The following is a 26,893-nucleotide window of genomic DNA, read 5'->3' on the forward strand; positions in this document are numbered from 1 at the left end:
AACAGTGAATATGCAACTCAGACTTGAAAGAAGTCAATAAGCAACTGTCATTTAATACAGCCAGTGATATATGTTACCTGCATACATTTATTCACAGCTTACAATGTTAAATAATCTACACTTCTGAAATATATGCATTTTAAAAGGAACTTGTCACAGCTCTTTAGGGATAGCCAGGCAGACATCATGCAGAAGAGACTAAATCAGGTCAGCTACAAACTGAGTTTGAACCAAGTAAGACAAAGTCATACCCTTCCACTCATGTGCTTCCACTGGCAAAAATCACAGCAGGAGAATGATCTGTGCTTATTTTTATGTGTATTTCAAACCTCTCCTCTTGCTCTGTTTTGGTGCTCTTTCGAATGACCTTAACCAAATCCAGCTGTGAATAACGAGTTAGAATTCAGTATCTGAGATCTGGATCAAATTGTGAATGCTGAAGATAAGGTCATCATTGCAAAGCAAACGCAAGAAAGCCTAAACATAGCCTCATGTTCGCTCACTCTATTTGCAGGCCACAGATGCCTAAAAGACTCATCTCCACACCACTATTTATCAGTTCCGTGATCTTAAAAGTTCACACAGGATGTTTTCACCAGTAGCCCAAACCATAAAGATTCCAGTTAAAATACATATTGGAGGGGCGAAGGCAAGAAAAAAAAAAAAAAAAAAAAAAGGTGCTTAAGACTGTGGAAAGGAATTAAAATACCAAAATAAAGACTGTTGGCTTTGCTGATTGTGAACTGAAATATATACAAGAAGCAAAAAATTAAATCAAAAGCACAGTTATTGAACAGTTTATTCTCAATGGGTGCTGCCTTTCTGCAACCCTTACGTCCAGATTAATCTCCTCCACGAATAAGGCAACATTACAGGAATGAGCATCATTTCTGCAGGGCTTCAACTAAGACAGGTAGGAAAGGAAGAACAGTACTTAGTATTGGTACGTATACCAGTGAATGCTTCTCTGTGTAACAGCACAAAGAGCATGAAACCATGAACGTGAAAAAAGATGGAAAGTCTCTGGTTGAAGGGTAAGCAGGGTTTAAAAACATGTATGCATTTTAATAACTTACAAATAAATTAAGATGGTGAAAGGCAGCATGGACTATAAACGGGAAAAAGAAGATTGAAGCTAAAAAAAAAGTGCTGTGTTTGCAATAGGAGTGGTAATTCTATGACAGAGATTTATTTTTCTTGAAGAAAACTGCAAACATTCTGTTGAATAACCTGGAACAGAGATAAGCTCATCTGTGCAAAAGATTTGTGCAAACAATGTGTGCAAACATAGAGAAGTGAGAGAAGGGTATAACATCTTCAATCATAAGAACATTGAAAAGAAGCATCTATTGCCAAAAGCTCTGTCCTTTTCTCTCAGAAGTTATTGTTAGGAGTCTGACATACAGACTCCAGTTCTTCCTTTAGTGTCTTCAATATGCCTAAGTCAGTATGAGTGGTCTTTTCATCTAAATAGAGACATCACTACAGTAATGAAACATTTCTTCCTGGTCTTGAGCACCAACTTCCCACCTCAGGGTAAACAGCCCTAGCTCAAGCCCTTTCTCCCAAAGCTTCAGCTCACTTACGACCTCTGATTCTTGGAGTGCTATCTCAAGACTTCCATAGATGCCACTAATCTACTACAGCACCATGCCCTAGATGTGCGGAGCATTGTACTTCATACAGTTTTAGGTACCCTCTACATTTTGTGGACAGTTGCCTTCATATTTTCAATCCAGATTTTGCAAAAAACAAACAACCCCAAACCACAACTAAAAATGTAAGTCAAGTCAAAGCAGAAAATACCTTTTCTGTTTCTTAATGATCTAACATTCTGTAGGCATTGTCGCAGAGGAAATAACTCAATTGTAATTTCTTCAGCTTGCAGAGGATAACACTAACCATACAGATTAGCAAGGTGACAAAAATACATGAAAGAAACTGTAAACACTTTAAAATGCTTTAAGTCTAAATTCTAGTTATTAAAGTTACTATGTTAGATCAAGTTTTTAAATCACTACCAAAAGAGCCATCAAATGTTTGTCAAATTCTGTTTCCAACCAATTTGCAATTAATTTGTCACTTCTCATTATACTTCTGATCACCAGTGTTAACATTCACAAAAGCAACAGTTCACTGCTGTCAGAGCAACGTGTAGGACAGTCTTTCAGAGCTATCGAGGGCTTCTTTCTTAGAAGCGCCTAAAAAGCTGAAAATAATACACAAAAATAAAACCCTGTAGTTCAATGCCATAAGTCGAGTGAACATTAAGATTTCTCTTTCTGGAAGTGTGGAATGTGTTCAAAGATCCAGCGTTTTCACTGTCTCATCGAAGTCCCGACCAGCTGTGGAGATACGAAGCCCACCCAGAGGGCCGTGAGGTACTCTCTTCCTCTCCTGAAGGAGGAAGAAAAACATACTTTAAACATAATAAACTTAGTTAGACATTGCGTCATTTAGTTACACCGCCTTGTTTCTCCCCTGCCTCTTTCCTTTTTCAATTGCTGTCCTTGTAAACTTGAGGAGGTCACATTCAATACTTGCTCTTGGGCTGCCACAAATTATGTTCCTGGATTTCATCATGAAGTGCTCTTTACTTTGGGTGTTTTAAAGAGGCCTTTATCCAGAAAAATCCAGTCAGTGTTCATTAAAGCACCAGAACAACTTCAAAATGCTACGGACTTAATTTACATCTCATCTTTTCAAATGCAGATCTGATCATGGAATGGAGCACCTTGACACTTCCCTTACTCATGTGATTTTGTTCACAAGTTAAGTGCTTTTATATACACATGGTATTTACTCTTTACAGTAATTTTAAAGGTATAGGTCAATTGCTAACGAAGTACAAGAAGTTACAGTTTGTTTTGAGAAGCGACAAATAACTTAAAAAGTGGTTTTAAGGGGACAAACGCTCTGAATATTTGAAGCGGAGCCAGAACGCTATTGTACAGTCAGCTCTTGGGTTAATTCTTTGCAAAGGTTTAACTCTTTTTCCTTCCTTCCCTAGTTCCTTTATTTCTAAAACAAAAAGCATATTTTCTTGAAGATATTTTTGAAGTTAATATATTGAAACTAATATTATATCTGCAGTACTGCCTTGAAAGGACGACTTTATTTTTTTAGAACATCTGCCAAGAACGTAATTAATTTATATTATTAAGGTCACTTTGACAAAAATCTTTAACTCTGCTCAAAACACAAATACATTAAATTTTTACAACTTACTATCATTTTCCTGAAGTGTATATGTTTCAGAATAAATTTTATTTTACCTTCATTTTGTTCACAATTTTTGTTATTTGTTCCATTTTCAGAAAACTGAATAGTAACTTCCCAATAGAGCAAAATGGTTTTATTGCTACCTCACTGGCATTATGCTGCTAAGCTTTGTTTTTACTGAAGAAGTCTACATAAGAGACCTTCGTAAAAACACAGAACTTCAATTGCCTTTGTTTCCACTTTTTCCTTTATTTCCGACAACGTTTTGACGACCACCTACCTTGGGCAATTGCAACTAGCTTCCCCTTCTCCTCAGGGCTGAGCTGCAACATGGTGTCTATTACTGGGAGCAGCCTTTCTTTCTCACTTCCCGATTTTAGAAATATGAACTGCAGTAAAACATTCTTCAAGTATTCTAGATTAGCCACAGACTTTTCTCTTTCTTGATTTCTTTCCAATCTTCTTATTTCATTCTTAAGAAGCTACAGATGAAGGAAAAAATATGCAATATCGTTTGTTTCATATAATAAGCAATTGAACAAAGGTCATTTGAAGAGCTAAAAAGTGAGTTATGCAGCTTGCTTCAAGAAGAATAAGGTGGGCATAGCAACATATTCCGGACAAAAATCCAGTGAAAATTGAATATGTGATAATGTTGTCCAGAAATAACTTTTTATTGATCTAAAATAACCTTTTTTGATAAAATACGTGCAGTAGGTATAATGATACAGGGTATTATTCCCGTGCTAAACAGTAAGAGTTGAACAGTTAAATAAGCAATGCAGATCAAAGATTTAACATTATTATCTTTAAGAAACATTTTATAAATGAAAGCTTAGTGTGTTTAGATAATGTTAGCTTCAAAAACGTTTTTGGAAAACTCAGGGAGGTACAATTACATCAAAGCAAGCTCTGTTACTACACGTATGTCTATACGTGTATCTTCATTTAACTTAAGACAGCTAAAAGGGGTTATTACAGGAAGAGAAACCAGACAATGCTGCCCTTGGGATTTACTGCTTTTGTCTAAGTGAAAACAGTAAAGGTACTTTACTAAACATTAAACTTCCAAACTCTCGAGGTTTGGGTTTTTTTTTTTTTTTTTTTTTTTTGTTTTGTTTTTTTGATATGCATCCTTTCACAAAGCCTTTCAGGGTCAAACATTTGCAACAAGGTTTACTTAAATTTTTTTTTTTGTTGTAGCAGCTTTTACTCTCCCCTCCCCTGACTAGAAACTGTGGGGAATCACCCCCCTCCCCAAAACTGAAGTCAACTCTGGAAGTGCTAGTCTGTCCTGTTGACTAAAAGCCCTTCCAAAATTAAGTTTTACATCATCAAATTTTTATAGACTGGGATTTTCTGAAACAGACTTGGTATTAAACACTGGGTCTATGAAACAGAGCATAGAAATTAAGAGCTGTCCCCACATTTCCTGCCAACCTTTATTTGTTCCATTAGAATTGCATTGGTTGCTTCTGATTCACGAAGTAATTCATTCAGGTGATCAGCACTCTTCGCTGTTGTGTTTAGTTTCTGAATCAGTTCATCTTTCGAAAGTTCTGTTTGCCACTGAGATGGTTCTGCAGTTAATTGGAAAAGAAAACTGAGAGAAGGAAAAAGCACTTGCATCTACTTTATACTAACTGAGCATTAGGACTTGATTAATGTAGTTTCTTAAAAACAAAATCCATGCAAAGTCAGATTGCAAAATTAACAGGCATCACTGCTGCTGCGTGCTTGTTTTGTGATCTATTTTTGTATACATATTAGAAGGGGATTGGCAAATCAGTTCTAAGTACATCAAGATAGATGGTTTCAATCTACCCCTTGTTTCCTGCCCATAAATAAGGATTTTCAATTCTCCACAAAGTGTTCAGTAGACTTTCAAAAAATGATTATATGCTACCATGTATTTTTCTACTTTTGGGGGATTCTTAGAACATTTTTCTTTATGCTGGCTTCCATCTTCCTAGACAAAAAACTTTGAATAAACTCCTGTACTAATAAGCCTTATTAAGATGACCAGACATTTAATCCTTTCATTAGTAAGAGTTAAATCAGCACTTAATTGGCTGTAGTAGAGACTAGTCCAGAATATACAATGTCCTGTAACTATTCACTGACTTGCTCATCCAGTCTTTTCCCTTTAGAACACAAATAAGACATCTGTATATCACTATAACCTGTAGCAATGTTTTATTCTTAGTCCTTACTCAAGGACAAAACTCCTACAGAAATGCAGGATAGGGTAAACTTTGTGGCATTTAAGTAAACTTGTGTCTTGCACTTAAAAGCATGAAAACACAACGTTATCGGCGATTTTGAGGGTACAAATATCTGCAACTTAGAGAGGCTTCAAAAAGCCACATGTTCTACCTACCAAGTTTTGTTTCTGGGGAGTTCAGCAGCTGTTCCAAGGATGGTACATAGGTGCTGGCTGAAGAGACGGACTCTGTGTCTGTGGTTTCCATGCCTTCTCCCTCTTCCCTAGCTACAGTGTGCACATCGAGAACAGGAAGGTCAGTGTTTCGCCGTTCTCTTAAGTTCTTCGTTGCTGGATTTGAAACAGCTGGACCTGAAAGATACTTACTGATGTTTGTCATCGGAATGAAATTGGTATGGCTATTGCATAGGTGTGACTATCTCAGACTAGAGAGCAGTACGTAAGATAGTCTTCAAAAGCAGGGGGAGGAAAGGTGAAGAAAAGGAAGAAAGCCAAAACCACGTGTAACATCTATAATATAGAGTCTTTCACCTCCAAATGACCATTCCAATCAAAGCCTGTTTCTAAATCCAGACATGATTGGCAATTTTTATTTCAGTGACTATGAAACCTTCATGCAACTCTCCCTGAAGATGTGTTGTAGCTATGGTCAGAGCGTCAAGCGTTTTTAATGCAAAGCAAAAGTAGTTTTCCTTTCAACCAGTCCAGCAGGGGGTGTAAACAGTTTCATTGTAATACCATGTGCACTATCTTGCTCCCTCAGTAACATATGGAAAGAGTAACTTCTTAAACTGTTGCCTAGCAAATGTTTAACTACATCATAATTGGTAACTTTACAGATATAAAAATAGCACTTGAGCTTGAACACAGTAAAATCTTTAATTAGAAAAGGGATCAAATAGCAAGTATACTAATAACGAACACTGTTAAAACAGCTTTCAGTACCCTTTTTTTCAGCTTTACCCTTCATACTGGGGACAGAGTTCCAGTATGCTCCAAAATCAGAGACAAACTGATAGGATGAGCACCGAATATTTACAAAGTAATTCCCTCCATCTGTCTGACAAAGCAGATACTGCAGAAGGGATAATGGTGATGCAGATTCTAGAACAAAACAGAATAGTTCCAGCTGGAACCCACAACAATCATCTAGTCCAACTGCCTGGCCACTTCGGGGCTGACCAAAAGTTAAAGCATGTTGTTAAGGGCATTGTCTAAAAGCCTCTTAAACACTGACAGGCTTGGGGCATTGGCCACCTCTCTAGGAAGTCTATTCCAGGGTTTGAATACCCTCTCTGTAAATAAATGCTTCCCAATGTCCAGTTTAAACCCCATCTGGTGCAGCTCTGAGCCATTCCCATGCTTCCTATCACTGGATCCCAAGAAGAAGAGATCACCACCTCCCCTACCTCTTCCCCTCCTTGGGCAGCAGGGGAGAGCAAAGAGGTTGCCCCTCAGCCTTCTCTCCAAACGAGACAAACCCAAAGTCCTCTGCTGCTACTCACAGGACATTCCTTCCAGCCCTTTCACCAACTTTGTTGCCCAGCCCTGGACACACTCAAGGACCCTAAGATTCTGATGGGACAGTAATATCAAAGACACATTCCTTACTTGGTATCAGTGAATTGATATGCCACACTGCAGATTCTGTAGAAAAAGTTTCTGGTGTATTACAGAGCCACACACTGTAAGCATGTTTTAGATTCAGATTGAGGTACACATATTGTATCTAACCCAAGAAAACCTGATATCATGACTGAAAGTTACCTCTAGTGCTTGGTTCACTCTTGAGTTGGAACAGCTGAGCTTCTACTCTGGATAGTTGCTGCTGAAGTGTCTCTACTGTCTTCCTGTGCTCTTCTTGCAGGTTCCTGACTTGATCTCTGAAATTGTTCCGGAGAGCTTCATTCTGGGCTGTCAGCTGACTCAGAGTCTGGGCATGCTCTGTTTTCATGACCATGTTCTCAGACTGTATTGTGCAGAGCCTGAAAGAAGCATGTACACAAACCATAAGAAACAGAGAGCAAACCGATGTCATTTATATATTTCAGTATTTTTAGAATTTAAAGTAATTTTCAATTTTCATGTTTATGATTATCTGAGAAGGACCACACAACTTTTTTCCATTTAAATTCCTCTTTTCACGAAGAAACCCTAAGACTGAAAAAGTTACACTTGTATTGTAACTTTGTTACAAGTGTAACTTGTACACTTGTAAAGTTGTATGAATTCACTATGCTATATAAACTCTTTATTTCTGACAAAATTCAGACATCTTTGGGAAAACATGAAAATATTAGAGACTTGGTAGTCTAAACATTATTAAATTTCAAAACTGCAACATGACTGTTTATACAGGGCATGACACTTAAGTTATAGTCCAGTTCCTTTAACGTTTATTTACCAAACACTTATGCAGGACTTCTGAAAGCGTAAGTTTCTAAGAAGCTAAGTTTAATTTTTTTAAGCTTCAACTCTCAGCTCAAAAGAGGGCAGAAGAGCGTAGTCCATAGCAAGAAAAATGTCAGTAACAAATCAGTTGCACTTGGTTTGGAGGTACTCCAGAAGCACGACAAAATAGTCACAAGCAGTTAAAGAAGTGCATGTATGGAAAGGCTAAGCAGAGGACTTGGCCTTATAAGCACACAAACTTAAATATAGCCAGAGCAGCAAAGAGCTAGTCTCTGTGGGTACAAAGGGAACATACTGTGATATGGGTTGTTTCCAGAAAAATGCAGAAGTTGATTACAATGAATCATCGTGTAATGATGATTCAGGAACAGATAAAACAGTACAAAGATAGTGACAAGAAGTCAACAGTTCCTCATACTAAGCTGTAATTTTTAATGAATATTTCATGTAAACTTCTTTGTACCCTAAATAAAGAAGCCAAGACCAACCCTTCTTGAAGGGCTGAATTATTAGGTACTTGTGATTTTTCACAAAGCAATACAGATTAAACAGATTCCTTTCATTTTGAGAGAAATAGTAAATTAAGATTGTGGCAAGCATAGACTTAAAACCCAGTACTTTCTGTAAGAATGCACTTGATGGACACAGGACTGGATATATTGTCAGTGAAATCGTTTGCTCTGCATTTAACTACCTGATTTTTCTAATAGAAAACATCCATAAAATTTAATTGACCAGTCCGGCACAACTGTATTGTTAAGCACTGGACTTAAAATTAATTTTTTTTTAACGCACATTTAGTATTTTTAAAATCCAATAGTTAACAGGTAGAAAGCTTGCAGAAATCTCAAATTGCCTGATCAGCTAGTACTTAATTTTCATAGCTGAAACTTCTGAAGGCTCATGAAAAATAGCAAACATTCCTTTCAAAAATTCCTTTAGCTTTCTTAACAATCATGCCCTTTCTTTGAGAAGTACAGCTATAGACCACTACATGCCCAGCCCTTAAAGTTCACACAAAATAAAGTGTCTGTGTCTATTCATCAGCAGACCATACTTTTCACGGAGTTCTGCCTCTTTTGCCACAGTCTCTTGCAGCATCTTATTGTGTCTTTCCAGCAGGGTGTCGTGTTCAGACTGCAATGCCTGGAGTTCAGATGCATTCATCTGTGAATTATGCTGAGCATCTTGCAGCTTAACTTTAAGTTGATCTATCACCATTTCCAGCTGTTCCCTACAAGGGGAAAAAAGAAATAATATAATTGTTTTTAAATGTATGTTGTTTATCTCAACGCCTATATTATATCCACAACATTTTGGATAGGTGATTCAAATTGATTATTTATAAATTAAATCAATAGAGCACTATGACCAAAATAATCTTAGAATGTGACTGCAGCAGAAACAATTAGGAAAATTCTAATCCTGTTTCAACATAGGTACAGACAGGTTTACCACATCCCATCTGAACTTATGGGGGTGTAACTACTGGGGTAGAAAGCATGACTGATAACACTTTCTACTTCGAGCTGGTTTGGAAGAACAAGACAGAAAAAGAGTAGTATCTGGGATGCAAATGGGAGAAACACTTTCTTCTTGAAAGTGGTGGAGGTTTTTTCATTTGTTTAGTAAATGCACATCAGTTCAATAACACTGAATACAGGAGACAAATGGTTGGAGTAGATTTTGAGCGAAGGATTAGAAAGCAGCATCAATCCATAAAACCAGATAAACTCTGTTGGTCAGAAATAAATCAAAATCAGATATACCAGGAGGAAAAAGTCTGAAGTCACAAACACATTCTCCTTTTAAGCTCTCTGTAGTTATATATGCAGAGATCTCCATTATCTCACAACCTGTATATTGCATTAAGGGTTAGAGTTGATACTTGTAGATCACTGCTTTGAAAACTATTTGTCTTCTGTTTATTACTTCCCCACTTTGTTCCCAAGGTGACCCTCTTCCACACAATACCAGAACTTGTTAAAATTCTGCAAAAAAGGACAGTCAAAGAAATGCAACTCTTGCAGTTTGCTTGCTTCAAAGAAAAGAAGATGAATTTTAAAAAAGCCGGAGAAACCATAAAACCGAAGTCCTCTAACAAAGCACAAGTCTCCCTCTGGTGGATTTACAGCCGCAACTGCATGCAATGTTTTAAGATCTGTGTCAGAAAGGAATTTTGACACCTAACAGGTTAAGTGCCCAGTCAGTCACCAAGGACAGCTGTCGATAACTTATAAAAATAACTTACAGAAACTGATCTACTTTTGCAGTGGGTTCAGACATCTTCTGAAGTAAATCTGAATTTAGCTGGCTTATGACTATAGCTAAATGTTTTCAGGGAACTTTTGGCAGTGCAACTTTTTCCCCCCAAGCCTTTCCTCGTGTGACAGCTGATAAGACAACAGCATTTAGTCAATCTGCTGGAATTGGCGATTGAATTGGCAGCCACAGCTTTACTTACAGTAAACCATTCCTTCTCGAAAAAGTTCAGAGTGAGCTCAGCTGACCAGTACCATCTGGTCTTTTCTTCTTAGTTGGAAACGGCACTTTGCTACAATATCTTATGTCAGAGAAAATGACATGTTCAGTCTGTACGGAATATACTGTCTAATTTCTACTCATAAGAATCTTCCTAACACCTTACTTCTCCCTCTGATTGTAATAACAAGCAATCTACACAGAAATAAATGTTAAAAAGGACAAATCAAGGAATTAGAAGCTAACATAGTACCACCGTGGTACAAACTGATGATCTTTCTTCCGTTCAGATAGGCAGAGACACAGGTAGATTACAGATCAGATGAAGTTTATAGAAATAAAGAGGTTTGTTATTGGGTTTCTTTTTAAACCCAAACTAACTGGGGAAAGAATCTGCCCCCCTTTTGATGTTTTCCATACTGAAGCAATGAGTTAAATAGGGAAACTCCCTTGTTGGTCAGCAATTAGCAAAGGCAAGCTCAGTCACACAAGAAACAGAATTTTTCTGTACCCATAAAAATTTTAGTTTTACCTTTCTTGTTTGGCTCCCTCAGATTCTGTCTGAGAAGCAGATTTATTCTTTTGTTGTTTTAGAACATTATGAACACGGACTTTGTAGCTTTCAAATTCAGATGTAACGGATGCTTGTTCAGCCTATTACACAGGAAACAAACTCTTAATAAGTTATGCTATTAACTACAGCTCCATTATTTCTCCATAATGAAATGCATCTTACATTGAAAAACAAAATTAACCACCTGTTTAATTTTCTTCTTTTAAATGGATAATAAAAAGTGATTACCAACAGATCATGCTTTTTTAGACTTCAAACATATCATAAAATATGATACTATATTTCAACATAGTACTAAAGAAGAGTTCTTGAAAATTAAAAAATTGTGTTCAGAGATTCACAAGCGAAGGGTTCTGTCAAGAAGCTTTAAACAAAGGCAAAAGTGAAGGAAAAAACCAGGGTTAATTCTGTTTTCCTTTTATGCTACCCAGGTGACAAAAATCTAATATGCCTTCAAGTTATGCTTCATTTTCAGGAGTTCAGTTAGTCTTGTAGCGGTAATACACAGCACAAGATATAATACTTTGGTAGATTGTAAGAGTGTTTGGTCTGTCTTCTAAATTCAGGTGATACATAAGTTTCTATGAACATCAGAAAATCAGTTCACAACATTGTAGCTTCATCCTTGACTGTGCACTATACAGCGACAATTATTCCATTCCTTTAAGTACTCATGCCGTATACTCGTCTAAAGAACCACAGACGCAGGTTTTCATTCTTGGCTCTCAGGAGAAGCTCATGGATTCATTAGTCATCCCTGAGATGACTAAAATGCTGTCACCTCTAAGGGGAGGATTTTGGAAAGTTTCTCTTCAGCTGAACTGGTGAAATTCGACAGTGCTGACCCTGGTTAGCCACTGCTCCAGCTTTTCTGGATTCTGTAAGATTTGCGGGCATTTTGTTTAAATCAATCATTCTCTGTATTTTACTGTCAAACGATGTGAGCTAGAATATTCTTAAGTTCTCAGGTAAACAAGCTTAATGTCAGCATGACTTTTGCCTTCTAACCTCCTATCTGCTTGGTGTCCACCTTTCCTTTAGACATAATTTCCTTTTGTTAATAACATCTATTTTCTAGGTGTAGGGCACCTAAAGAAGGTGGCTAATCTTCCAACAGCTTCAAGCTACACCATCATGGAACACTAACACTCTTACTGGTTTCACAACATCAAGGAGCAAGCCACCATGGATAGGTACTGTAAGTCCCCAGTTATGGAGAATGCATTTGTAATTTGTATCTACCAGTATAACTTAGGCAAGTCCCTTGTAGCAGTAACCACAAAGTTCATCCATTTCAGTTCACCTCTTTAAAAAGTAAAAGTTCTTTGAGAGGCTGCATTCAGCTATTATTTATCTGCAGGATGCACACCTGTCATACAAAAGGGGCCATAGTGTGGTGCAGTAACTGCCACAAAGATAGCTTGAACATAACAGTCCTACTATATTCTGAATGTGTCTGTCTCCAGTGCAAACACTAGATTCCCAAAACATCTGACAGTGGCATATGGACAGAAAAACAGAAATAATAAAAACCTCAGCAACAGTGTCAGTTTCACATGTAGCTCAGCTGCCAATTAAGAAGCTGCTCAAATAGCAGCATATTAAAAGGTGCAAAAATTCTCTTTTTCCTGCAGTGTATTCTTGATGATCATCTTAAATAAACTCTGACTCCCCACTACCACCACCACAAGGTTTTGCCTACTGGAAACAGAAGAGTGCAGTCCAGACGTTCCACCACAAGTGATTGATGACAACTGGGGCCCAGTCTGCCCTGACTGCTATATCATCACCCAAATACATTAAGCACTGAGATAATTCCCAACTCTTGACAGACAAAAAGAAAAGAGAGGAAGATCTGCAAAATATTTTTAGAGCAGCAGAGTGCAGTAAATCTCCCTTCTAAAGTCTCTGACATCACTTCTTCCACTAGAATACCTGGGCTGCTCTGCACTCTTCTTGCAAGGTTGCAATTTTTTGCTGGTAAGCGCTCAACGTACGCTGGTGTTGTTCTGAAGAAGTTCGCAGGTGTTCCTGAACTTTATGCTTTTCTGATGTTAAAACAGCCACTTGAATCTGAAAAAGTCAGTTGAAAACTTCACTAAGACACAATTTTTTCTTCCCCCTCTAAGGGGATATGCCACAGACAAAGCAGGATTCTACAGCAGTACTTCTGATACACAACTGCCAAATAGAAAATTAAATTCCAATAAAAATAGAATTAAAAATAGACATGGATTACACCATATACTTAATTTAAAAAAATACAATGTTGTTTAAAGAGAGAATTGAAGATAAAATTACTGTGGTGGAGTGGCAGCATTTAAGACAGACAAGCCTTCTCCCTTCCCTTCCCTGCTACTTTCCATTATTCAATTACTATTTGGTTCAACCAACAAAATTAGTACAGATGGACAACACTTAAGAGTTTTGCTGACAATGTTGCATTCTTTTATTTCTAAACTAAGCAACCTCAATTTTTAAAGAAATTAAAACATATCTCAGTTACAAGCGTCAAACTACGCAGTCCTCTCTTTTGGTGGAAAGGCAAAGGAAAGAGGAACAAGTAAGGGTAAACCTGTTTTAAGAGCATCACTGGGAAAATGAACTATTTGGGGAAAGCAGCAAAGAGACAAAACTCATTTAAGAAGAAGAAGAAGAAGTAGTAAAAATAACACCTTTTCATTCTTCAGCCTATATTCCACACACCCAGCACAAATCACACCCTTGTTACTTACGTAAGAAACCTTATATTAATAACAAAGTGAAATTTCTTGCCTTATAGGCTTCCACCTGCTGTTGACTGGCTTCCAGTTCCCCTTTTAATGATGCCTGCAACATTAGGTGGTCAGTTTCCTGCATGATAAAATTATCTTGTTACTAAGATAACCCAAAAATCAGCAACTTAATTCAGCTACCAGCCCATTTTTTAAAAGTTATTTTAGAAATGGAATACACAGTCATTAACATCTGGACTTACGGCTTGTTTTGAATCAGCCAGTTCTTTTTTTGTTTTCACCAGGAGTTGTTTTATCTTGGCATTTCTTTCCTCATCCTGTTGCATAGTTGACTGAAGTGATTCTAATGCAGAAGACAGCAGTTATATGCAAAGTAAAGTCCCCCTCCTTAAGCAAAGTCTGACAGATTTCTTAAGAGCTGTTTACAATGACTTTAGTATCCTATTTCCAAGTATCAAAAAGATCTTCAAATAAATGAAAATGTTTTAAGACTTACACTTAAGGATAGGAAAAAATGAGATTTTTAACCACATGGTAACTAGTAAAATTTTATGTGTGGTATGAATGAAATTAAAAGCCCTGTCAGTCACCAACTTTCAGAACTTATGACTAACTTAATCAGGTAAGAAACACCGTTTATCAGGCAGGCAATCTGGCTTTTATTTGCTGAATACTAGATCGAGTATTGACTGATAACCTATTAAAGTTTCCTGTGCAGAGAGCATTTTTGACTATGCAACTGTTTAGTATTCCCTGCAAACCTTACTCTCACTCATCAACTTCAGAAGTTGTTTCTGAATTGTATTTTTTACTAACTACACCATAGTGATTCTCACTGTTTATAGTTTACTCACTTATTTCTTCTTGTAGGGTCTCTTGTTTCTGCTTCTGAATCCCTGTCTCTTGCTCAAGATCTTCTATTCTGCTGTCTTTATCAGTAATCTTCTGATTAAGTTCTTTTACTAGCCTTTCATAATCTGCTATTTCCATATCCATCAGTGTACTCTTTTGAGCATCCTGCAAGTTACACACAATGAAGTTACAGCTTATAATCTGCCTTGGCTGCAAAGAAATATTTTTAAAATTATACTATAAAACTATATTGCCCATCTAACCAAAACTTTCTAACTATCCATATCCACAAGCAACACACATCCATCTGGTTTCCATATCCTCAGTAAATAACCTGTTTTTAAACAAGAATCAGAAGCTTTGGAAAACCTGTTGCTACTTTTAACAGTTTTACCAGGAGATATTTGCAGAAAATAGTTTCTATCGTCTTCAGTCCTTACAATAAGAGCAGCTTCTGAATAGTGCACCATACAAGTACCCCAGACATCTGAATTATATTCCTATTTTGACTCATGATAGGCCACATAACCCAAGCTAAACAAACAAACAAAAAAATAATACAAACCCCACAAAACCTCGTATTTACCCTTTGGCAAACCTTGCATTTTAAAAATCCTCAGAACAGAAAGGGAGGCATTCAACATAGTGAGGTGGGCCAAAATCTTTTGTAGTCCAGCAACCCTACCTTTCTGGCCAGCTCTAGCTCTTGCATGGTTTTCTGCAGATGTTTCTTTTCCTTCTGAAGTTGCATCTGAAGGTCCTCCATTTCTCGGAGAGCACCACTATATTCCTGAAATGTAAATACTTCTCAATTACGCAGTCCAATTTCAAAATAGATGCCAGCACCTACTTACACTTAAACACTTACGTTGTACAAAGATAAATGATTCCTTTTTTAGGAAATCACTGGGAATCAAAGCAAAAAAAGTGTTTTACACATTCTGTAACAATCCCTGATCTACTCTAAGTGACAGTCTTACCAAGTTCTTTCAAATGAACAACCCAAGCCTTCAAAACAGACCAGGTCAAGTAACAAGAAGACTAAGTATAGAACTTATTCTATAAAAATCACAGTTTTACAAAGGTCTAAGAGAAGTCACATCACTTCAGTTCACTTGTCATCTCTACAGAGTACTACCTTTATTTTCTGTTCTTTTAGAAGCTTTTCAGCTTCTAGTTCTTTGTCAGCCTTTGCCTTGGCTCTTTGTATCTCCAGTATCTGAGCTTCCAACAGCTTAGCATTATGTTGCAGTGTTTCAACACGAGCCAGGAGGTCTTCATTAGCGGAGTGTAACTGATCATGCTGAAACAATCATAGTGGAAAGATAAAAAAAAGTAAGCTGAATTTGTGTACAATTTTGCAGATAAGATATGGTCTATATTTAAAAAACAAACACAGATTTCTATCACACTCCCTTACAAACAGCACTCATACAGATGAGCCTTGTCCATCTTAATTGTTTTAAAACAGATTTAAAAATAGGCTAAATCAAAGTCACTGGCACACTCTGATTATTTTGTTCAGAGTTCATCTGCCCAGCTTTCTGTAAAATGGCTAGAATTACAAGAAATCTGAAAAAATACCCCAACGTATATGCTTTCTGTGTGAAATCACCTTCTTCCCACAATAGTACTTACCGCCCCACTTCAAACACAGCCGTTGTATTTATAACTAAATGATCACACTATTAATTCCTAAAAAGGATTTAGCTGCAGCACTACACAGCCTTCATTCAGACCATATTGCTACACAGTAAGAACTCCTCCTGGGCTATTTTTGCAATGATTTTTAACGTATTTTACCTTGACATCTTCAATGTTTTACCTTGGTCTCTATTATGCAGATTAAGAATGAAGTGTAAGTGAATCAAACTGCCAAGTACCTAAACAATGTTTTTATTTAAAAAGGATTTTGTAACAAACTTGACAAATTACACTCATACATAATCAGCAGAATATATATTTGCTACTATTTGTCATTTCTTCCTACTCTATTCACTGCTAGCTTCTGTTTATAAAGAAACAGTGGCCTAGGTGGATCTGCAGTGTAATTATGTATGGAGCCTGGGAGTTGAATTCCTAAACCCCAAACCCACTGCAGCTAACTTAGCAAAAATGTGTCTCACAGCTGCCCAATTACTATTTTAGACTCTTTCGAATACCAATATAGTACTCTACAATGCATCCTAATGTCTCGTCCTTGAGAAAGATGCTGAAAAATATAATTAATGTAGTATGTTTAACCACTCTTGTTGATTAAATAACAAAACCACATTTTGCCTAAGAAACAGAAGGAAGAAGAGTAACAGTTAAAGGTTAATGTACATCATGAGGAGTATTGTTGTGAAATGCGAGAAATAGTGCAAGTTTGATACTTTGTTTTTATACATGGTACATGCAGCAGAGCTGTAGGTCCAAACCAAGCCAGAAGTGATCACCTGCTCTTTTCTGTGAGTTGATCTGGGGTAAATTAGACCCTTTCTATTGAAAATGCCAGACATTCTAGATATCTGGACCATGACAAAGGTAAAGATAAGATATTAAAAAACCCTGAATTTCAAGTCACTATCCAAAATACACTTAGGTTATGAAACTATATGTAGTAACAATCAATGAATAAAACTTAAACTCAACAAGTAAAATAATTTTTACTGTAATTGTTAATAGATCAGACACACATACAGAACTGACCTGCTGGGATGACAGCTGTAGCTGTCTTGTGAGGTCATCTATCTGACGTTCAAGATTATTTGCTCTGCCTTTTTCAGAATCCAGCTGTTCTCCTTGCTTATCATATTCCATCAAAAGATTCTTAACACAAACAAACATAAAACCATCATATACATTGCATAAGCACATTCTATACCTCAGATGCTTACTTATCTTCCTAATATTTCAGCATATGAGTTGACTTACTGCAACATCAGAAACAGCAGAATGAAATTAAAGCTCTATCATTCCATTGCAGGCTCTGGAAGAAACCCTTTTCAGTTCATGAAATTCTAGAATAATCCAGGTTGGAAGAGACCTCAGGAGGGATTACTACACCCCCAACATGGTGCTCAAGATTTAGCAGCAACCTCAGTCTTCTCAGGAGCAAGTATAACCCAGAGCCTTTCTGCACACCAACCCCTGGCAGTAACTGTAAACATCAACTGTAAACACTTCTAGAAGCAGACACTGTCTGCGAAAACACTGTTAACTTCAGACAGTGCAGTTAGAAGAGACTGAGTTGAAAAGTTAAGTCACTGAACAGAGTTAGTTCTGGTCTAACTCAAACCAGGACAAAAAGATTTAAAAATACCATTCAGTAGAAAGGAAGAGCCTTATTTTCTTATAACAGCAACTGCACTGTAAGGTTCTGTTACGAGAACCTTACATTTCTTGATTTGGGTGCCCAACTGCACCAACTTAATTCCTTTTACTAAACATACTTCTGCAAGCAAATAGCAACATACATCCAGGCTAGGCTTCAAAGGCCAAGTATTTCCTGACTGTTAACTGTCCTTTGTAAATATAGTACTATTCTTACCTTATAGCTTTCAGCTCCTTGAATGACATCTTTCATTGAAGCAGACAACTGATCTTTTTCTGATCGAACCAACTCCAATTCTTCTTTCAGAATCTGCATCTTATTAGAAAGAAGTGTGTGTCATTAAAACAGAACCCCCACACAGAATGTTCTTCACATTAAGAAGCAGTCAGAGTACCTCTTTTCGGCTGGCATCTAATTCTTTCTTTGCTTTCACAGCAACAACCTTGATTTTATTTAGTTTCTCTCCTTTTTCTGCAGATTCTTTTTCCAGCATTTCTAAAATAAATAAATAAGTGAAAAAAATGCCTTCCCTTTCCCCCAAGAAATAAAATTCAATTCAATTAGAACACAAATACCATGATGACTTTAAAACAAAACAAAATAAAAAAGAGAGGTGGATGTTTGTGTGTTTCATTCAGTTAAGCATTTAAATTTAAGGGACAATCCTTCCCTGTTTCCGAGGCTTCCACCTCAGTTAACGTTAAAAGCCATATTCCTGCCTACTTCTACAGACAATTGTAACAATTCAAAACTGTCTTCTTTCTAACGTGTTGGAAAACTGCAATGAGGCTACAGCAGTTTCAGCAAAGTGTTGCTTTCCTCTCCCCTCTTAGCAACCTGAGGGATTCTTATTGACACAACTATTTTCTACATTTAAAAAAAAAAAAAAAAAGATAAAATCGACTACACTGTTTATAGCCAAATGTACACAGGAATAAAAAAAAATTAAGGTACATCAAACAATAACCAAGTTAAGATCGCTAACAGTACTTTAAATCCCTAATGGAAGGAACATTGTAGGAAGTTGCACAGCTACCTACTTCCCCCACCTTCCTTGGCTTGTAGGAAATGTGGGACAATTATGCAGAGAAAGAAGAACTAACCATCACAAAAACTTAAACCATTTACAAAAAAAAACAGTGAGAAATATACCAATTTTTTCTTGAAACTCTGCTACTGAAGACTGTTGCTCAGTTTTCTCAGTCAATGTCTCCAATAAATTCTGTATTATAAAGAAAGACATAAGTATTACAAAAATTTCTCTGTGATATTTGATTTTCCCCTAACAAGCCACCAGAAGTTTCAGCTACAGCAGGATTGTGTCTACATTCTTACTACCAAGAAAGTCTTTACGTGCTAGTTCACATCAGCTTGGTAACTGAAAAGCATACTTCTGTTGAAAGGAACATACTCCACCCTTTTTAACAGCTGCTTTCCATCCTGTCCAAAAAATGGTAGACCATTAATTCTGCAGCTGTCAGTTTTACATAACCATCAATTTCCAGGACCTGAAGGTAGGAGGAGCTAATGCAGATCAAGAAGGCATTTGTTTTGAGGTGGAGATCATAGAAAGGTAGAGGTGAAAGATTATGAGGTCTGTTAGTCCATCTAGTTAAACGATCACTTTGAGGGGTATTGATAGGAAGAGAGGTTCAAGTACAAGCACCATTTGTCAAAATAGTGCTGTGACTGGATGTGGTTAGTTGTTTTTCCTGAGGGGAGGGAGGGGATTGTGAGGTGCTAGAAAACTCAAAGAAACGTGTGCTTTCTAGAAGGGAAACTCACTTTCAGAGCAAGGGAAAAAAAATTAAGGAAAGAAAAAAAAGAGAGAGAATTGAAAGTATTTTTTGAACCTTAATTCTGAAGACTTTAGAGGTTTAGTCTGTATACTTCAATAACAAAATATAACCTTTAGAGAACTCAGTTCGTCTTTCACATTTCTAAGTTCCGTTTCCTTTTGTTCCAGAATGAAATTTAAGTTGTCTTGTTTTTCTGATCCTTTTTGCTGTTCTTGTACTTGACTTTCATAAAAAGCAAGTTTTTGAGTGATCTCTTCAATATTAGCTAAAAGATCTTGATTTTCAGTCCTTGTTTTTTCACTGGCATTCTTCAGCTCCTGGATATCATGTTGAAGTGCTTCTTTTTCAGACAACACTCCTTCCAATTCTTCTCTCAAGAGAGCCTTTTCTTTTTCAAAATCCTGAATCAGGGAACTGTGTTCTGTATATTGAGCCACATTTTCTTCCTCTAGTCTCTCAACTTCCCGCTGCAAATTAAGAATTTTCTCCTCATTCTGTAGAGCAAGGCACTGCTGCTCTTTCATTTTTGCCAAGCATTCATTTGCAATTTGTAACAGGTTAAGAGAATCATATTCCTCTTTAGAATCTGAAACATCAGACCCTACTTGCTCAAGTAAGTGGTACAGCTGAGTTTTTACAAGAGATCTGTGCACTTGTTCACTCTCAAGCAATGTTGATATACGGTTTTTTTCTGCAGTCGTCATCTGTAGGTTTTTTTCTAAGTTTTCAGACTGCTCTTTCAACATTAACCAATCCTCTTTTTCAGATCTAATCTTTTCTAGCTCTTCACTTAATTTGCTTTTTTCCTCAATTATTTTCTTATTTTCCTCACAAAGAGTATATGCTTCAGATGAAAGGTTCTCCCTTTCACGCACCAGAGATTCAATCTGATTTTCCAGTAGCTCTAGTGCTTGGGCATTTTCACTCTTCCTAGTTAAAGCTTCATTCAGTCTCTCTGTTAATTCCTCCACCTTTTCCTTCAGGTCACTATTGTACTGGTTAGCAACATCTGCTTTTTGCTGAAGTTTCCGAACTTCTTCTTCTTCTTGCTTGCACCTTTCCTGAAGGGTTTCTCTCTCTTCAGCCAAGCATTTTACTTCATTTAAAATATTATTGTTTTGATCAGTAAGAGCAATGATCTTCTCTTCCAGTTCTTTCATAGCAGTCTCTTTCCGGTCAATGGAGCTTGTTATTGTGTTATTCTCCTCCTGCAGTCTTGTTATTTTACATTTAAGTTCTTCTATCTCTAGCTGATTAGATGACAGTTTTTCTCTTTCTTCCTGGAGGCGATTCACAGTTTCAAGAAGAGCATCCTTTTCATTGAAAGCAGCTCGGAGTTTCTGTTGCAGTTCGCTGACATCAGAAGCTTGCTGTTGTCTCATTGATTCAAACTCCTGGCTGATCTTTCCAGCAGATTCCCCTAGCTCCGTCTGTAGAGTTTCCATTGTTTCTCTCAGGCTGTTGTAATTGGACACTGCTTCTTCTTTCTCTTGAGTTAGCTTTTCAAGCTGTTCTTTAAGTTCCTGCATTTCAAAAACTAATGCCATCCTTTCTTTTTCAGAACCAGATAATAAAGTTTCATTTAATTCAGAAATTTCTCTTTTATGCTGCTCTTTCAGAGTTTGTGTCTCTAACTTATGGTTTTTTATAGCATTTTCACAGTGCTGTTTTGCTGCTTGAAGCTCCAATTTTAGTTTTTCAATTACACAACAGTAATCTTCTTTTGTAAGCTGCAATTCATTTAACTTAAAGTCCAAGTCTTCTCGCTCATGAAAGTACTCATCCTTTATCCGATGGATCTCCTCTTCCAGTTTTAGTTTAACATTACTCATGTAAGTTAACTCATCTTTTAGTATACTATGCTGGGATTGGAGCTCTTCTAAACTACACTCCAGGTTCCTAACCTTTTCTTCCATTTTCGCTTCTGCACAGGGTTCTACTTGTGTGTCTACAACATCTGCATTGTGTTCTACATTTTTATTTAAGACTTCTCCTAGCTGCTCTAAGACATATTCACGCTGGTCAGTACAAGCACCCACTTCATCCTTTGCATTTTTCTCTTTTATTAAGATCTCCTCTGCCAAATTGTGCTGTAACTGATTTATCTGATTTTGCTTTTCTTCATTTTCTTTAGATGATATTTCAATCCGAAGCATCAACTCTGACACCTCTTCCTGATGGGCAATTTTTAATTTTTTAAGCTCTTCATTCAGGTTTTTTATTTCGTTATGATAACACTGAGAGTTACTTTTAATAGTTTCTTGCAGATTAGTCACTTCTTTGTTTTTGTCTTCATTCAGAGTCTCTAACTGCTTGCTCAGACACAAAATTTGCTCCTCATAAGTAGATTTAATTCTTTGGACATCATCTTGTAATCTTTTAACTTCTTTTTGACTATCACTGTGACATTCAATCTGTTCCACCAGCTCCATTTGTTTCTTTGCTTGTTCCTCTAATTCCATTTTCAACTTTGTTAAGTCTTCATTGTGTTTGCATTGTGCATTTGCTAATTCACTCTTCAGAACTTTTATTTCTTTCAAAGAGTCCATACTTGATTGCTCCAGTTCCTTTCGCAATTCTTCTGTCTTAGCCACTGCAGCCTAAACAAATATGCAATTTATTAAACACTGTAATTCAGCACACAGAATTTCCAAATAAACTGTTTACAATAATGAATTAGAAGATTTAGGAGTCCTTAGTTTTAAAAACTGCTGTAGTTTTTAAATATCTAACTATATTAGGACAACTAAATTCAAAAGACACTTCAGAAAGTACAAAAACTCTTCACAGAACGACAAAAGAAAATTGCGTCTTACATCAAGTTTACCAAAATAATTTCACAAAATGGTCATGAGAGACTTTAGCTTTACCAACTATTCTGATAATGTATTAAATGACCAAATCACATTACGTGCATCAAATTCTAGTATATGGAATACAACAGTGTCCATCAATTGCAAGCAGTGCACTCTTCACATTATTATTGAGATTACTGACATAATATAGATGCCTTGGCTGACGGCTCCTTCCTATGAATATCTGAATGTAAACATCATATTTTCCACAGAAAGACAGAGCTGAATGATTTAAGCCATCACATATGTAGGCTGCTAATGCACAAACTGAATTGGTTTTGAACAGCTGTGGATCTATCTGGTGTATATAAGAATATTCTATTCATTGTCAGTGCTACGAAATCTATAAAATAAGGGGCATAGAAAATAAGCTTTACTATATGAGGCCTTTAGATTTTTAATTTCAAGGTAAAACAGAACACAGGTAAGTGAAGAAGAGCAAAATTAAAGTGAAGTACACAAGCAAAACCAGGAAATAAACATAATTCTGAAATTCTTTGATAATGTTTTATTGCTCATTCCAGTACCTCTGCTTCTTGTTTTCTTTGAATATTTTCCTTTTTCAGAGCTAGGCACTGCTGCTGACTTTCAGCTTTTTCCAGAAGTACAACATCCAGTCTTTCTGTGAGAGCCTAATTTCAAAGAAAAAAGGTTTCTTAACAATGGAAGCCTGAAAAATTTTTGCAAACCGTAGAAACTCACATACTGATCATGACTTTTTTTGTCAATTAAACAGATCAATCTGATTTTAAAAGTTACTTTCAGCCCAAATAATACAGATATGAAATACACAGACAAAAACAATGATGTTAAGTAATGTGTCCTGTTCAAAATTGTATTTCTAATGAGATAATTTTTTTATCACCAGGTGGTGGATGTGGTGGTGGGAGGGGAGTTCTCCTTCCGCAGAAAATAAAACTCCATGCAAATTATTAAAAACAATTTTCCAGTTGATAGATTCTCCCTCACTACCAACTTTCACTTTCATAGGCTGTCTATGACCCTTCGAGAAAGGCAGATGTTCATGCCACTTAAAAAAAATTCCAGTTACCTTCCTAAAACTTTAGAAGTTTTCTAAATGGCTGAAGTCTTTCCACAGTGGTCATTCTAAAATAAACAAAAGCTTGTCTAACCAGCTACACAAGGAGAAAGTCTTGCTGCAGAAATTGTACTATTCTGTACTATTCCTCACAGAGATGATAACTGTTTTCTGAGAAGTGGAGTAAGGATGGATCTGGGGGGAGGAGGCAGGAAGAGGCTTTAGGAAGTATCTTGAATTCCTGAAACTTTATTACATTCCATTTGAATTTAAAGCTCTTTACTATTTTTTTCTGTAGATTTATTTCAGCTAACATTATGTAATACATTAGAAACATGTTACATATTCCTACCTGAATAATATCATCAGCTCCTCCAGTGGCTGCTTTAGATCTGAGTTCTTCAATCTCTCTCTCTAGTTCTTAAAAAAGCATAGAAATTTCACGGCATGAACTGATCATCACAGTAGTAAATTACTAGTAAATCCAGTGTCTAACACCACTCCTATTCACATCATCACTGACTTCACCACTTTTTGTTTTCTACTGAGTGATGGAAAGGGCTAATGGAAAAGAGAATAAACATTCAGTACTGCTTCTCCAGTCAGGACATTTCACATGGTTTCCTGAGGAAGCTAAGTTTCCTTGTTTGGGTAAACAGACAACAACTTCCTTGTTGTTTGGATAGAGGAACAACAGACTGAAATCCTTTTGATGATTGTCTTACCTTCTATTTCATGATCGATTTTAGCTAAAGATACTCAGTTCCTACTGGTTCTCTAAAAACAGGCAGCAGGTAGAAGAACAAGAACTTATGAACAAACCCACTGAGGAAAAGCCTAATACAGCCCATCCCTATCTATAATTATTGCTTCGCTACCAACAGTCAGCATAACTGTAACTTAAAACAAGAGAAAGGGACACAAGTCCAAGTAGCAGGTCATGGAAGGAAAAGGAACTTCTGAGAGAAGAGAGACAGCACATAAGAGCACAGATTTACACAGGGTACTTTCAGATGGTTAACACTAAACTTTGTTTGGTATATTTTACAATTTCTTGTTAAAGAAGCAAATTATCAGATACAAAGTAGCCAATTATTTTAAAGAAACCATTGTACTCTACAATAGCACTAACTATGCAAAAATCTGCCAGACATTCACCCTCCTCTGCCTCCTGAAAAGCAACAGGTGTCCCTGCAACTGGTAAGGGGAACAGAAAGCAACAAGTCACACTTCCACTCCTGCTCAAGCCACACTGTTCCATAATGCCATACTGCCAGATCAAAATTAATTTAATACATAACAAAAGCAATGCTCTTTTTCTTCCCTTCCTTGTTCTAAGGACTTTGGTCCTTATCCTCCCACATAAATAGCAAAATTACAGGAAAAAAATCTAGGATATTTGCCTAGAATCTAGATCTGCCTAGCAAAAATACACAATGATACTAGGAAAAGTCAGGTAGTATCAAGGATTATGGTAGAAATTGTTCTCTTTCCAGTATGGTACCTGTACATCTTGACTTCACTTTCTGTATAAGCATCACTTGCTTCTTTGCAAACTTGATGAGATCTTCTTTGGGCAATGTGTCCAGCTGTAAGAAAGCATGTGTTAGAGAAATCAGCTTTCTCTAAGTTTCTGCAAACAGAAAACAGGGCACGTTAGCATCTGAATTCCAGGAAGTTAAATTTTAGGGCAAGAAACTGTCTTATGACACATTTGCAAGAGCAATAACAGTCCAAGTTACTGCTGTTCTGTAATCCAAATCTCTTATTTCAGGTGCAATAGCAGAAATCACTTCCAATTCTGTACTTTACCAAAATCATTCTAGAGCACACAACTGGGCGGCATCAGTTAGACAGGAAAACTCAGTTGGGAAGGGTTACAATTCAGTAGTATAACTTGAGCAATCTTCTGAAAATAGCATGCTGACCTAACATTAACAACATTTAAATTTACTTCCAATGTATGCATAGAGGTACATTACAAAACAGACTACTGCCGAACTGGCTGCTAATAATATTTTATCAAGTAACAGGAACATATCAATAAGAGACTTTTTGCCCACCAAGATTTCCAGAACACCTTAGGCTAGTGTTTATAAATCAAATTTTCAAGAAGTCTAGAAGTCAAGAAACTGTTTAAAATGCTTTTTATGTTTTCCTATTAGTCACAGCTGGCATGCTAAGCTGTAAGCCTTTCAACTACTGCTATCCAGCAAATCAGATTTGTGAGGATTGATTACCTTTGATTTGCCTGATCCTGGTGTGACAGAAGATGCCACCATCTCTTGTCCAGCATCTTGAACCTGCAACAAAAACAAAGCACAATCTGTGGCAGCTAAACTCTTTAATGTAAGACCACTGAAGGAACTAACTGAAAGTCTGCAAAACACTGAAAATTACTGAATACAGTGAGAGCTCAAGGAAAATAGGAAAAAAAAAAAAGATAGAGATATATCATGATTAGTACAACACGACAGCAGATCAGCAAACTCCTGACTTCCAGCCAGTATGATCTTATAATTCCATTACTGAATGGACATCTAGAATTGACACAGTATTGAAAAGTAGTGTTATTTATGAGAGGTTACAAAGGCACAACTTGCTATGTTGTTCTTAAGACTCACTAAAAAAGGCATGAACAAAAGAAGCTTGTAGAGGAGTAGCAGTTAAAACAAGCTTTGAGAACTTCTGCACCACGTATACCCCTGAACTTCCTTTTCTTTCTTTCTTGAACACACTGATACCACTAACATTGTTGGCCTAACAATATATTTGAAAAGACTCTGCAAAGCCACGGCTCTTTTGCAAAAAGATAACCCTTCCTTCCCCCTGCCTTTTTTTTTTTTTTTTTTTTTTTTTTTTTTTTTCTCTCCAAAAACACCCCGTTTAGCACTAGCAGTGCTGGCCTGACAAGCATATTTGAAAAGGCTCTGTGAATTCTAGGCTCCTTATTCCTAACACACATGCATAAAGCCTTCTACTGTAAACTTCCACAGATCTAATCTGTTACATTACAGTGATTTACATGAGATATGCTTACCTATATGCAGGAACACAAAGAAACACCCATAACTAAGATGGGGCAAAAGAAATATTGAACAGACAGTTCCAATATACTAAAGGTAGCATTTCCAAGCTTTTGACCTTTACCTTGCTTTTCTTCCATACTATCCTATGCCCGTGTACATAAAAGAGAAGGGGGTTATATATATTTGGGGTTTTATATAGTTTTGTGCTTGTATGAGTGCATACATACCTTCACTTTTATTTTGCAACTCTCTTTATCCTGACAAAAAAACCCCTTATAATAGAAACTAAGGAAAAAACAAACGATATCAAACCACTACTAGAATGGAGAATCACTAACAATATAGAGATTAGAGC

The 26,893-nt window shown here is 36.7% G+C and overlaps 1 protein-coding gene across 1 annotated transcript; it reads right to left on the reverse strand.

Moving 5' to 3' along the window:
- Positions 1-2,319: 2,319 nt before the first annotated feature.
- GCC2 (GRIP and coiled-coil domain containing 2) lies at positions 2,320-25,791 on the reverse strand. The gene is made up of 22 exons (XM_010143531.1): positions 25,750-25,791; positions 25,014-25,098; positions 23,862-23,929; positions 22,998-23,102; positions 19,726-22,215; positions 18,969-19,038; positions 18,211-18,311; positions 18,033-18,131; positions 17,183-17,311; positions 15,639-15,794; positions 15,186-15,290; positions 14,503-14,665; positions 13,891-13,991; positions 13,689-13,766; positions 12,849-12,986; positions 10,872-10,993; positions 8,916-9,092; positions 7,214-7,431; positions 5,603-5,797; positions 4,663-4,802; positions 3,503-3,704; positions 2,320-2,397 (listed from the first exon to the last, which is right to left on the reverse strand). Exons 1-22 carry the CDS (start codon positions 25,789-25,791, stop codon positions 2,327-2,329), a joined length of 5,055 nt encoding a protein of 1,684 aa, XP_010141833.1. The 3' UTR covers positions 2,320-2,326.
- Between the last annotated feature and the right edge of the window lie 1,102 nt (positions 25,792-26,893).

This window comes from Buceros rhinoceros, unplaced genomic scaffold, assembly GCF_000710305.1.
Source record: "Buceros rhinoceros silvestris isolate BGI_N320 unplaced genomic scaffold, ASM71030v1 scaffold42409, whole genome shotgun sequence".
Lineage (NCBI taxonomy): Eukaryota > Metazoa > Chordata > Aves > Bucerotiformes > Bucerotidae > Buceros > Buceros rhinoceros.

Excerpts from the sequence above, each read along its gene's own strand:
- GCC2 (XM_010143531.1), bottom strand. The coding sequence starts at position 25,791 with ATGGTGGCATCTTCTGTCACACCAGGATCAGGCAAATCAAAG. Across the intron at positions 9,093-10,871 it reads GAGGGAGCCAAACAAGAAAG|GGAACAGCTGGAAATGGTGA; the intron begins GTAAAACTAAAA and ends TTCCCCTTGTAG. Across the intron at positions 2,398-3,502 it reads GCTAGTTGCAATTGCCCAAG|GAGAGGAAGAGAGTACCTCA; the intron begins GTAGGTGGTCGT and ends TTCCTCCTTCAG.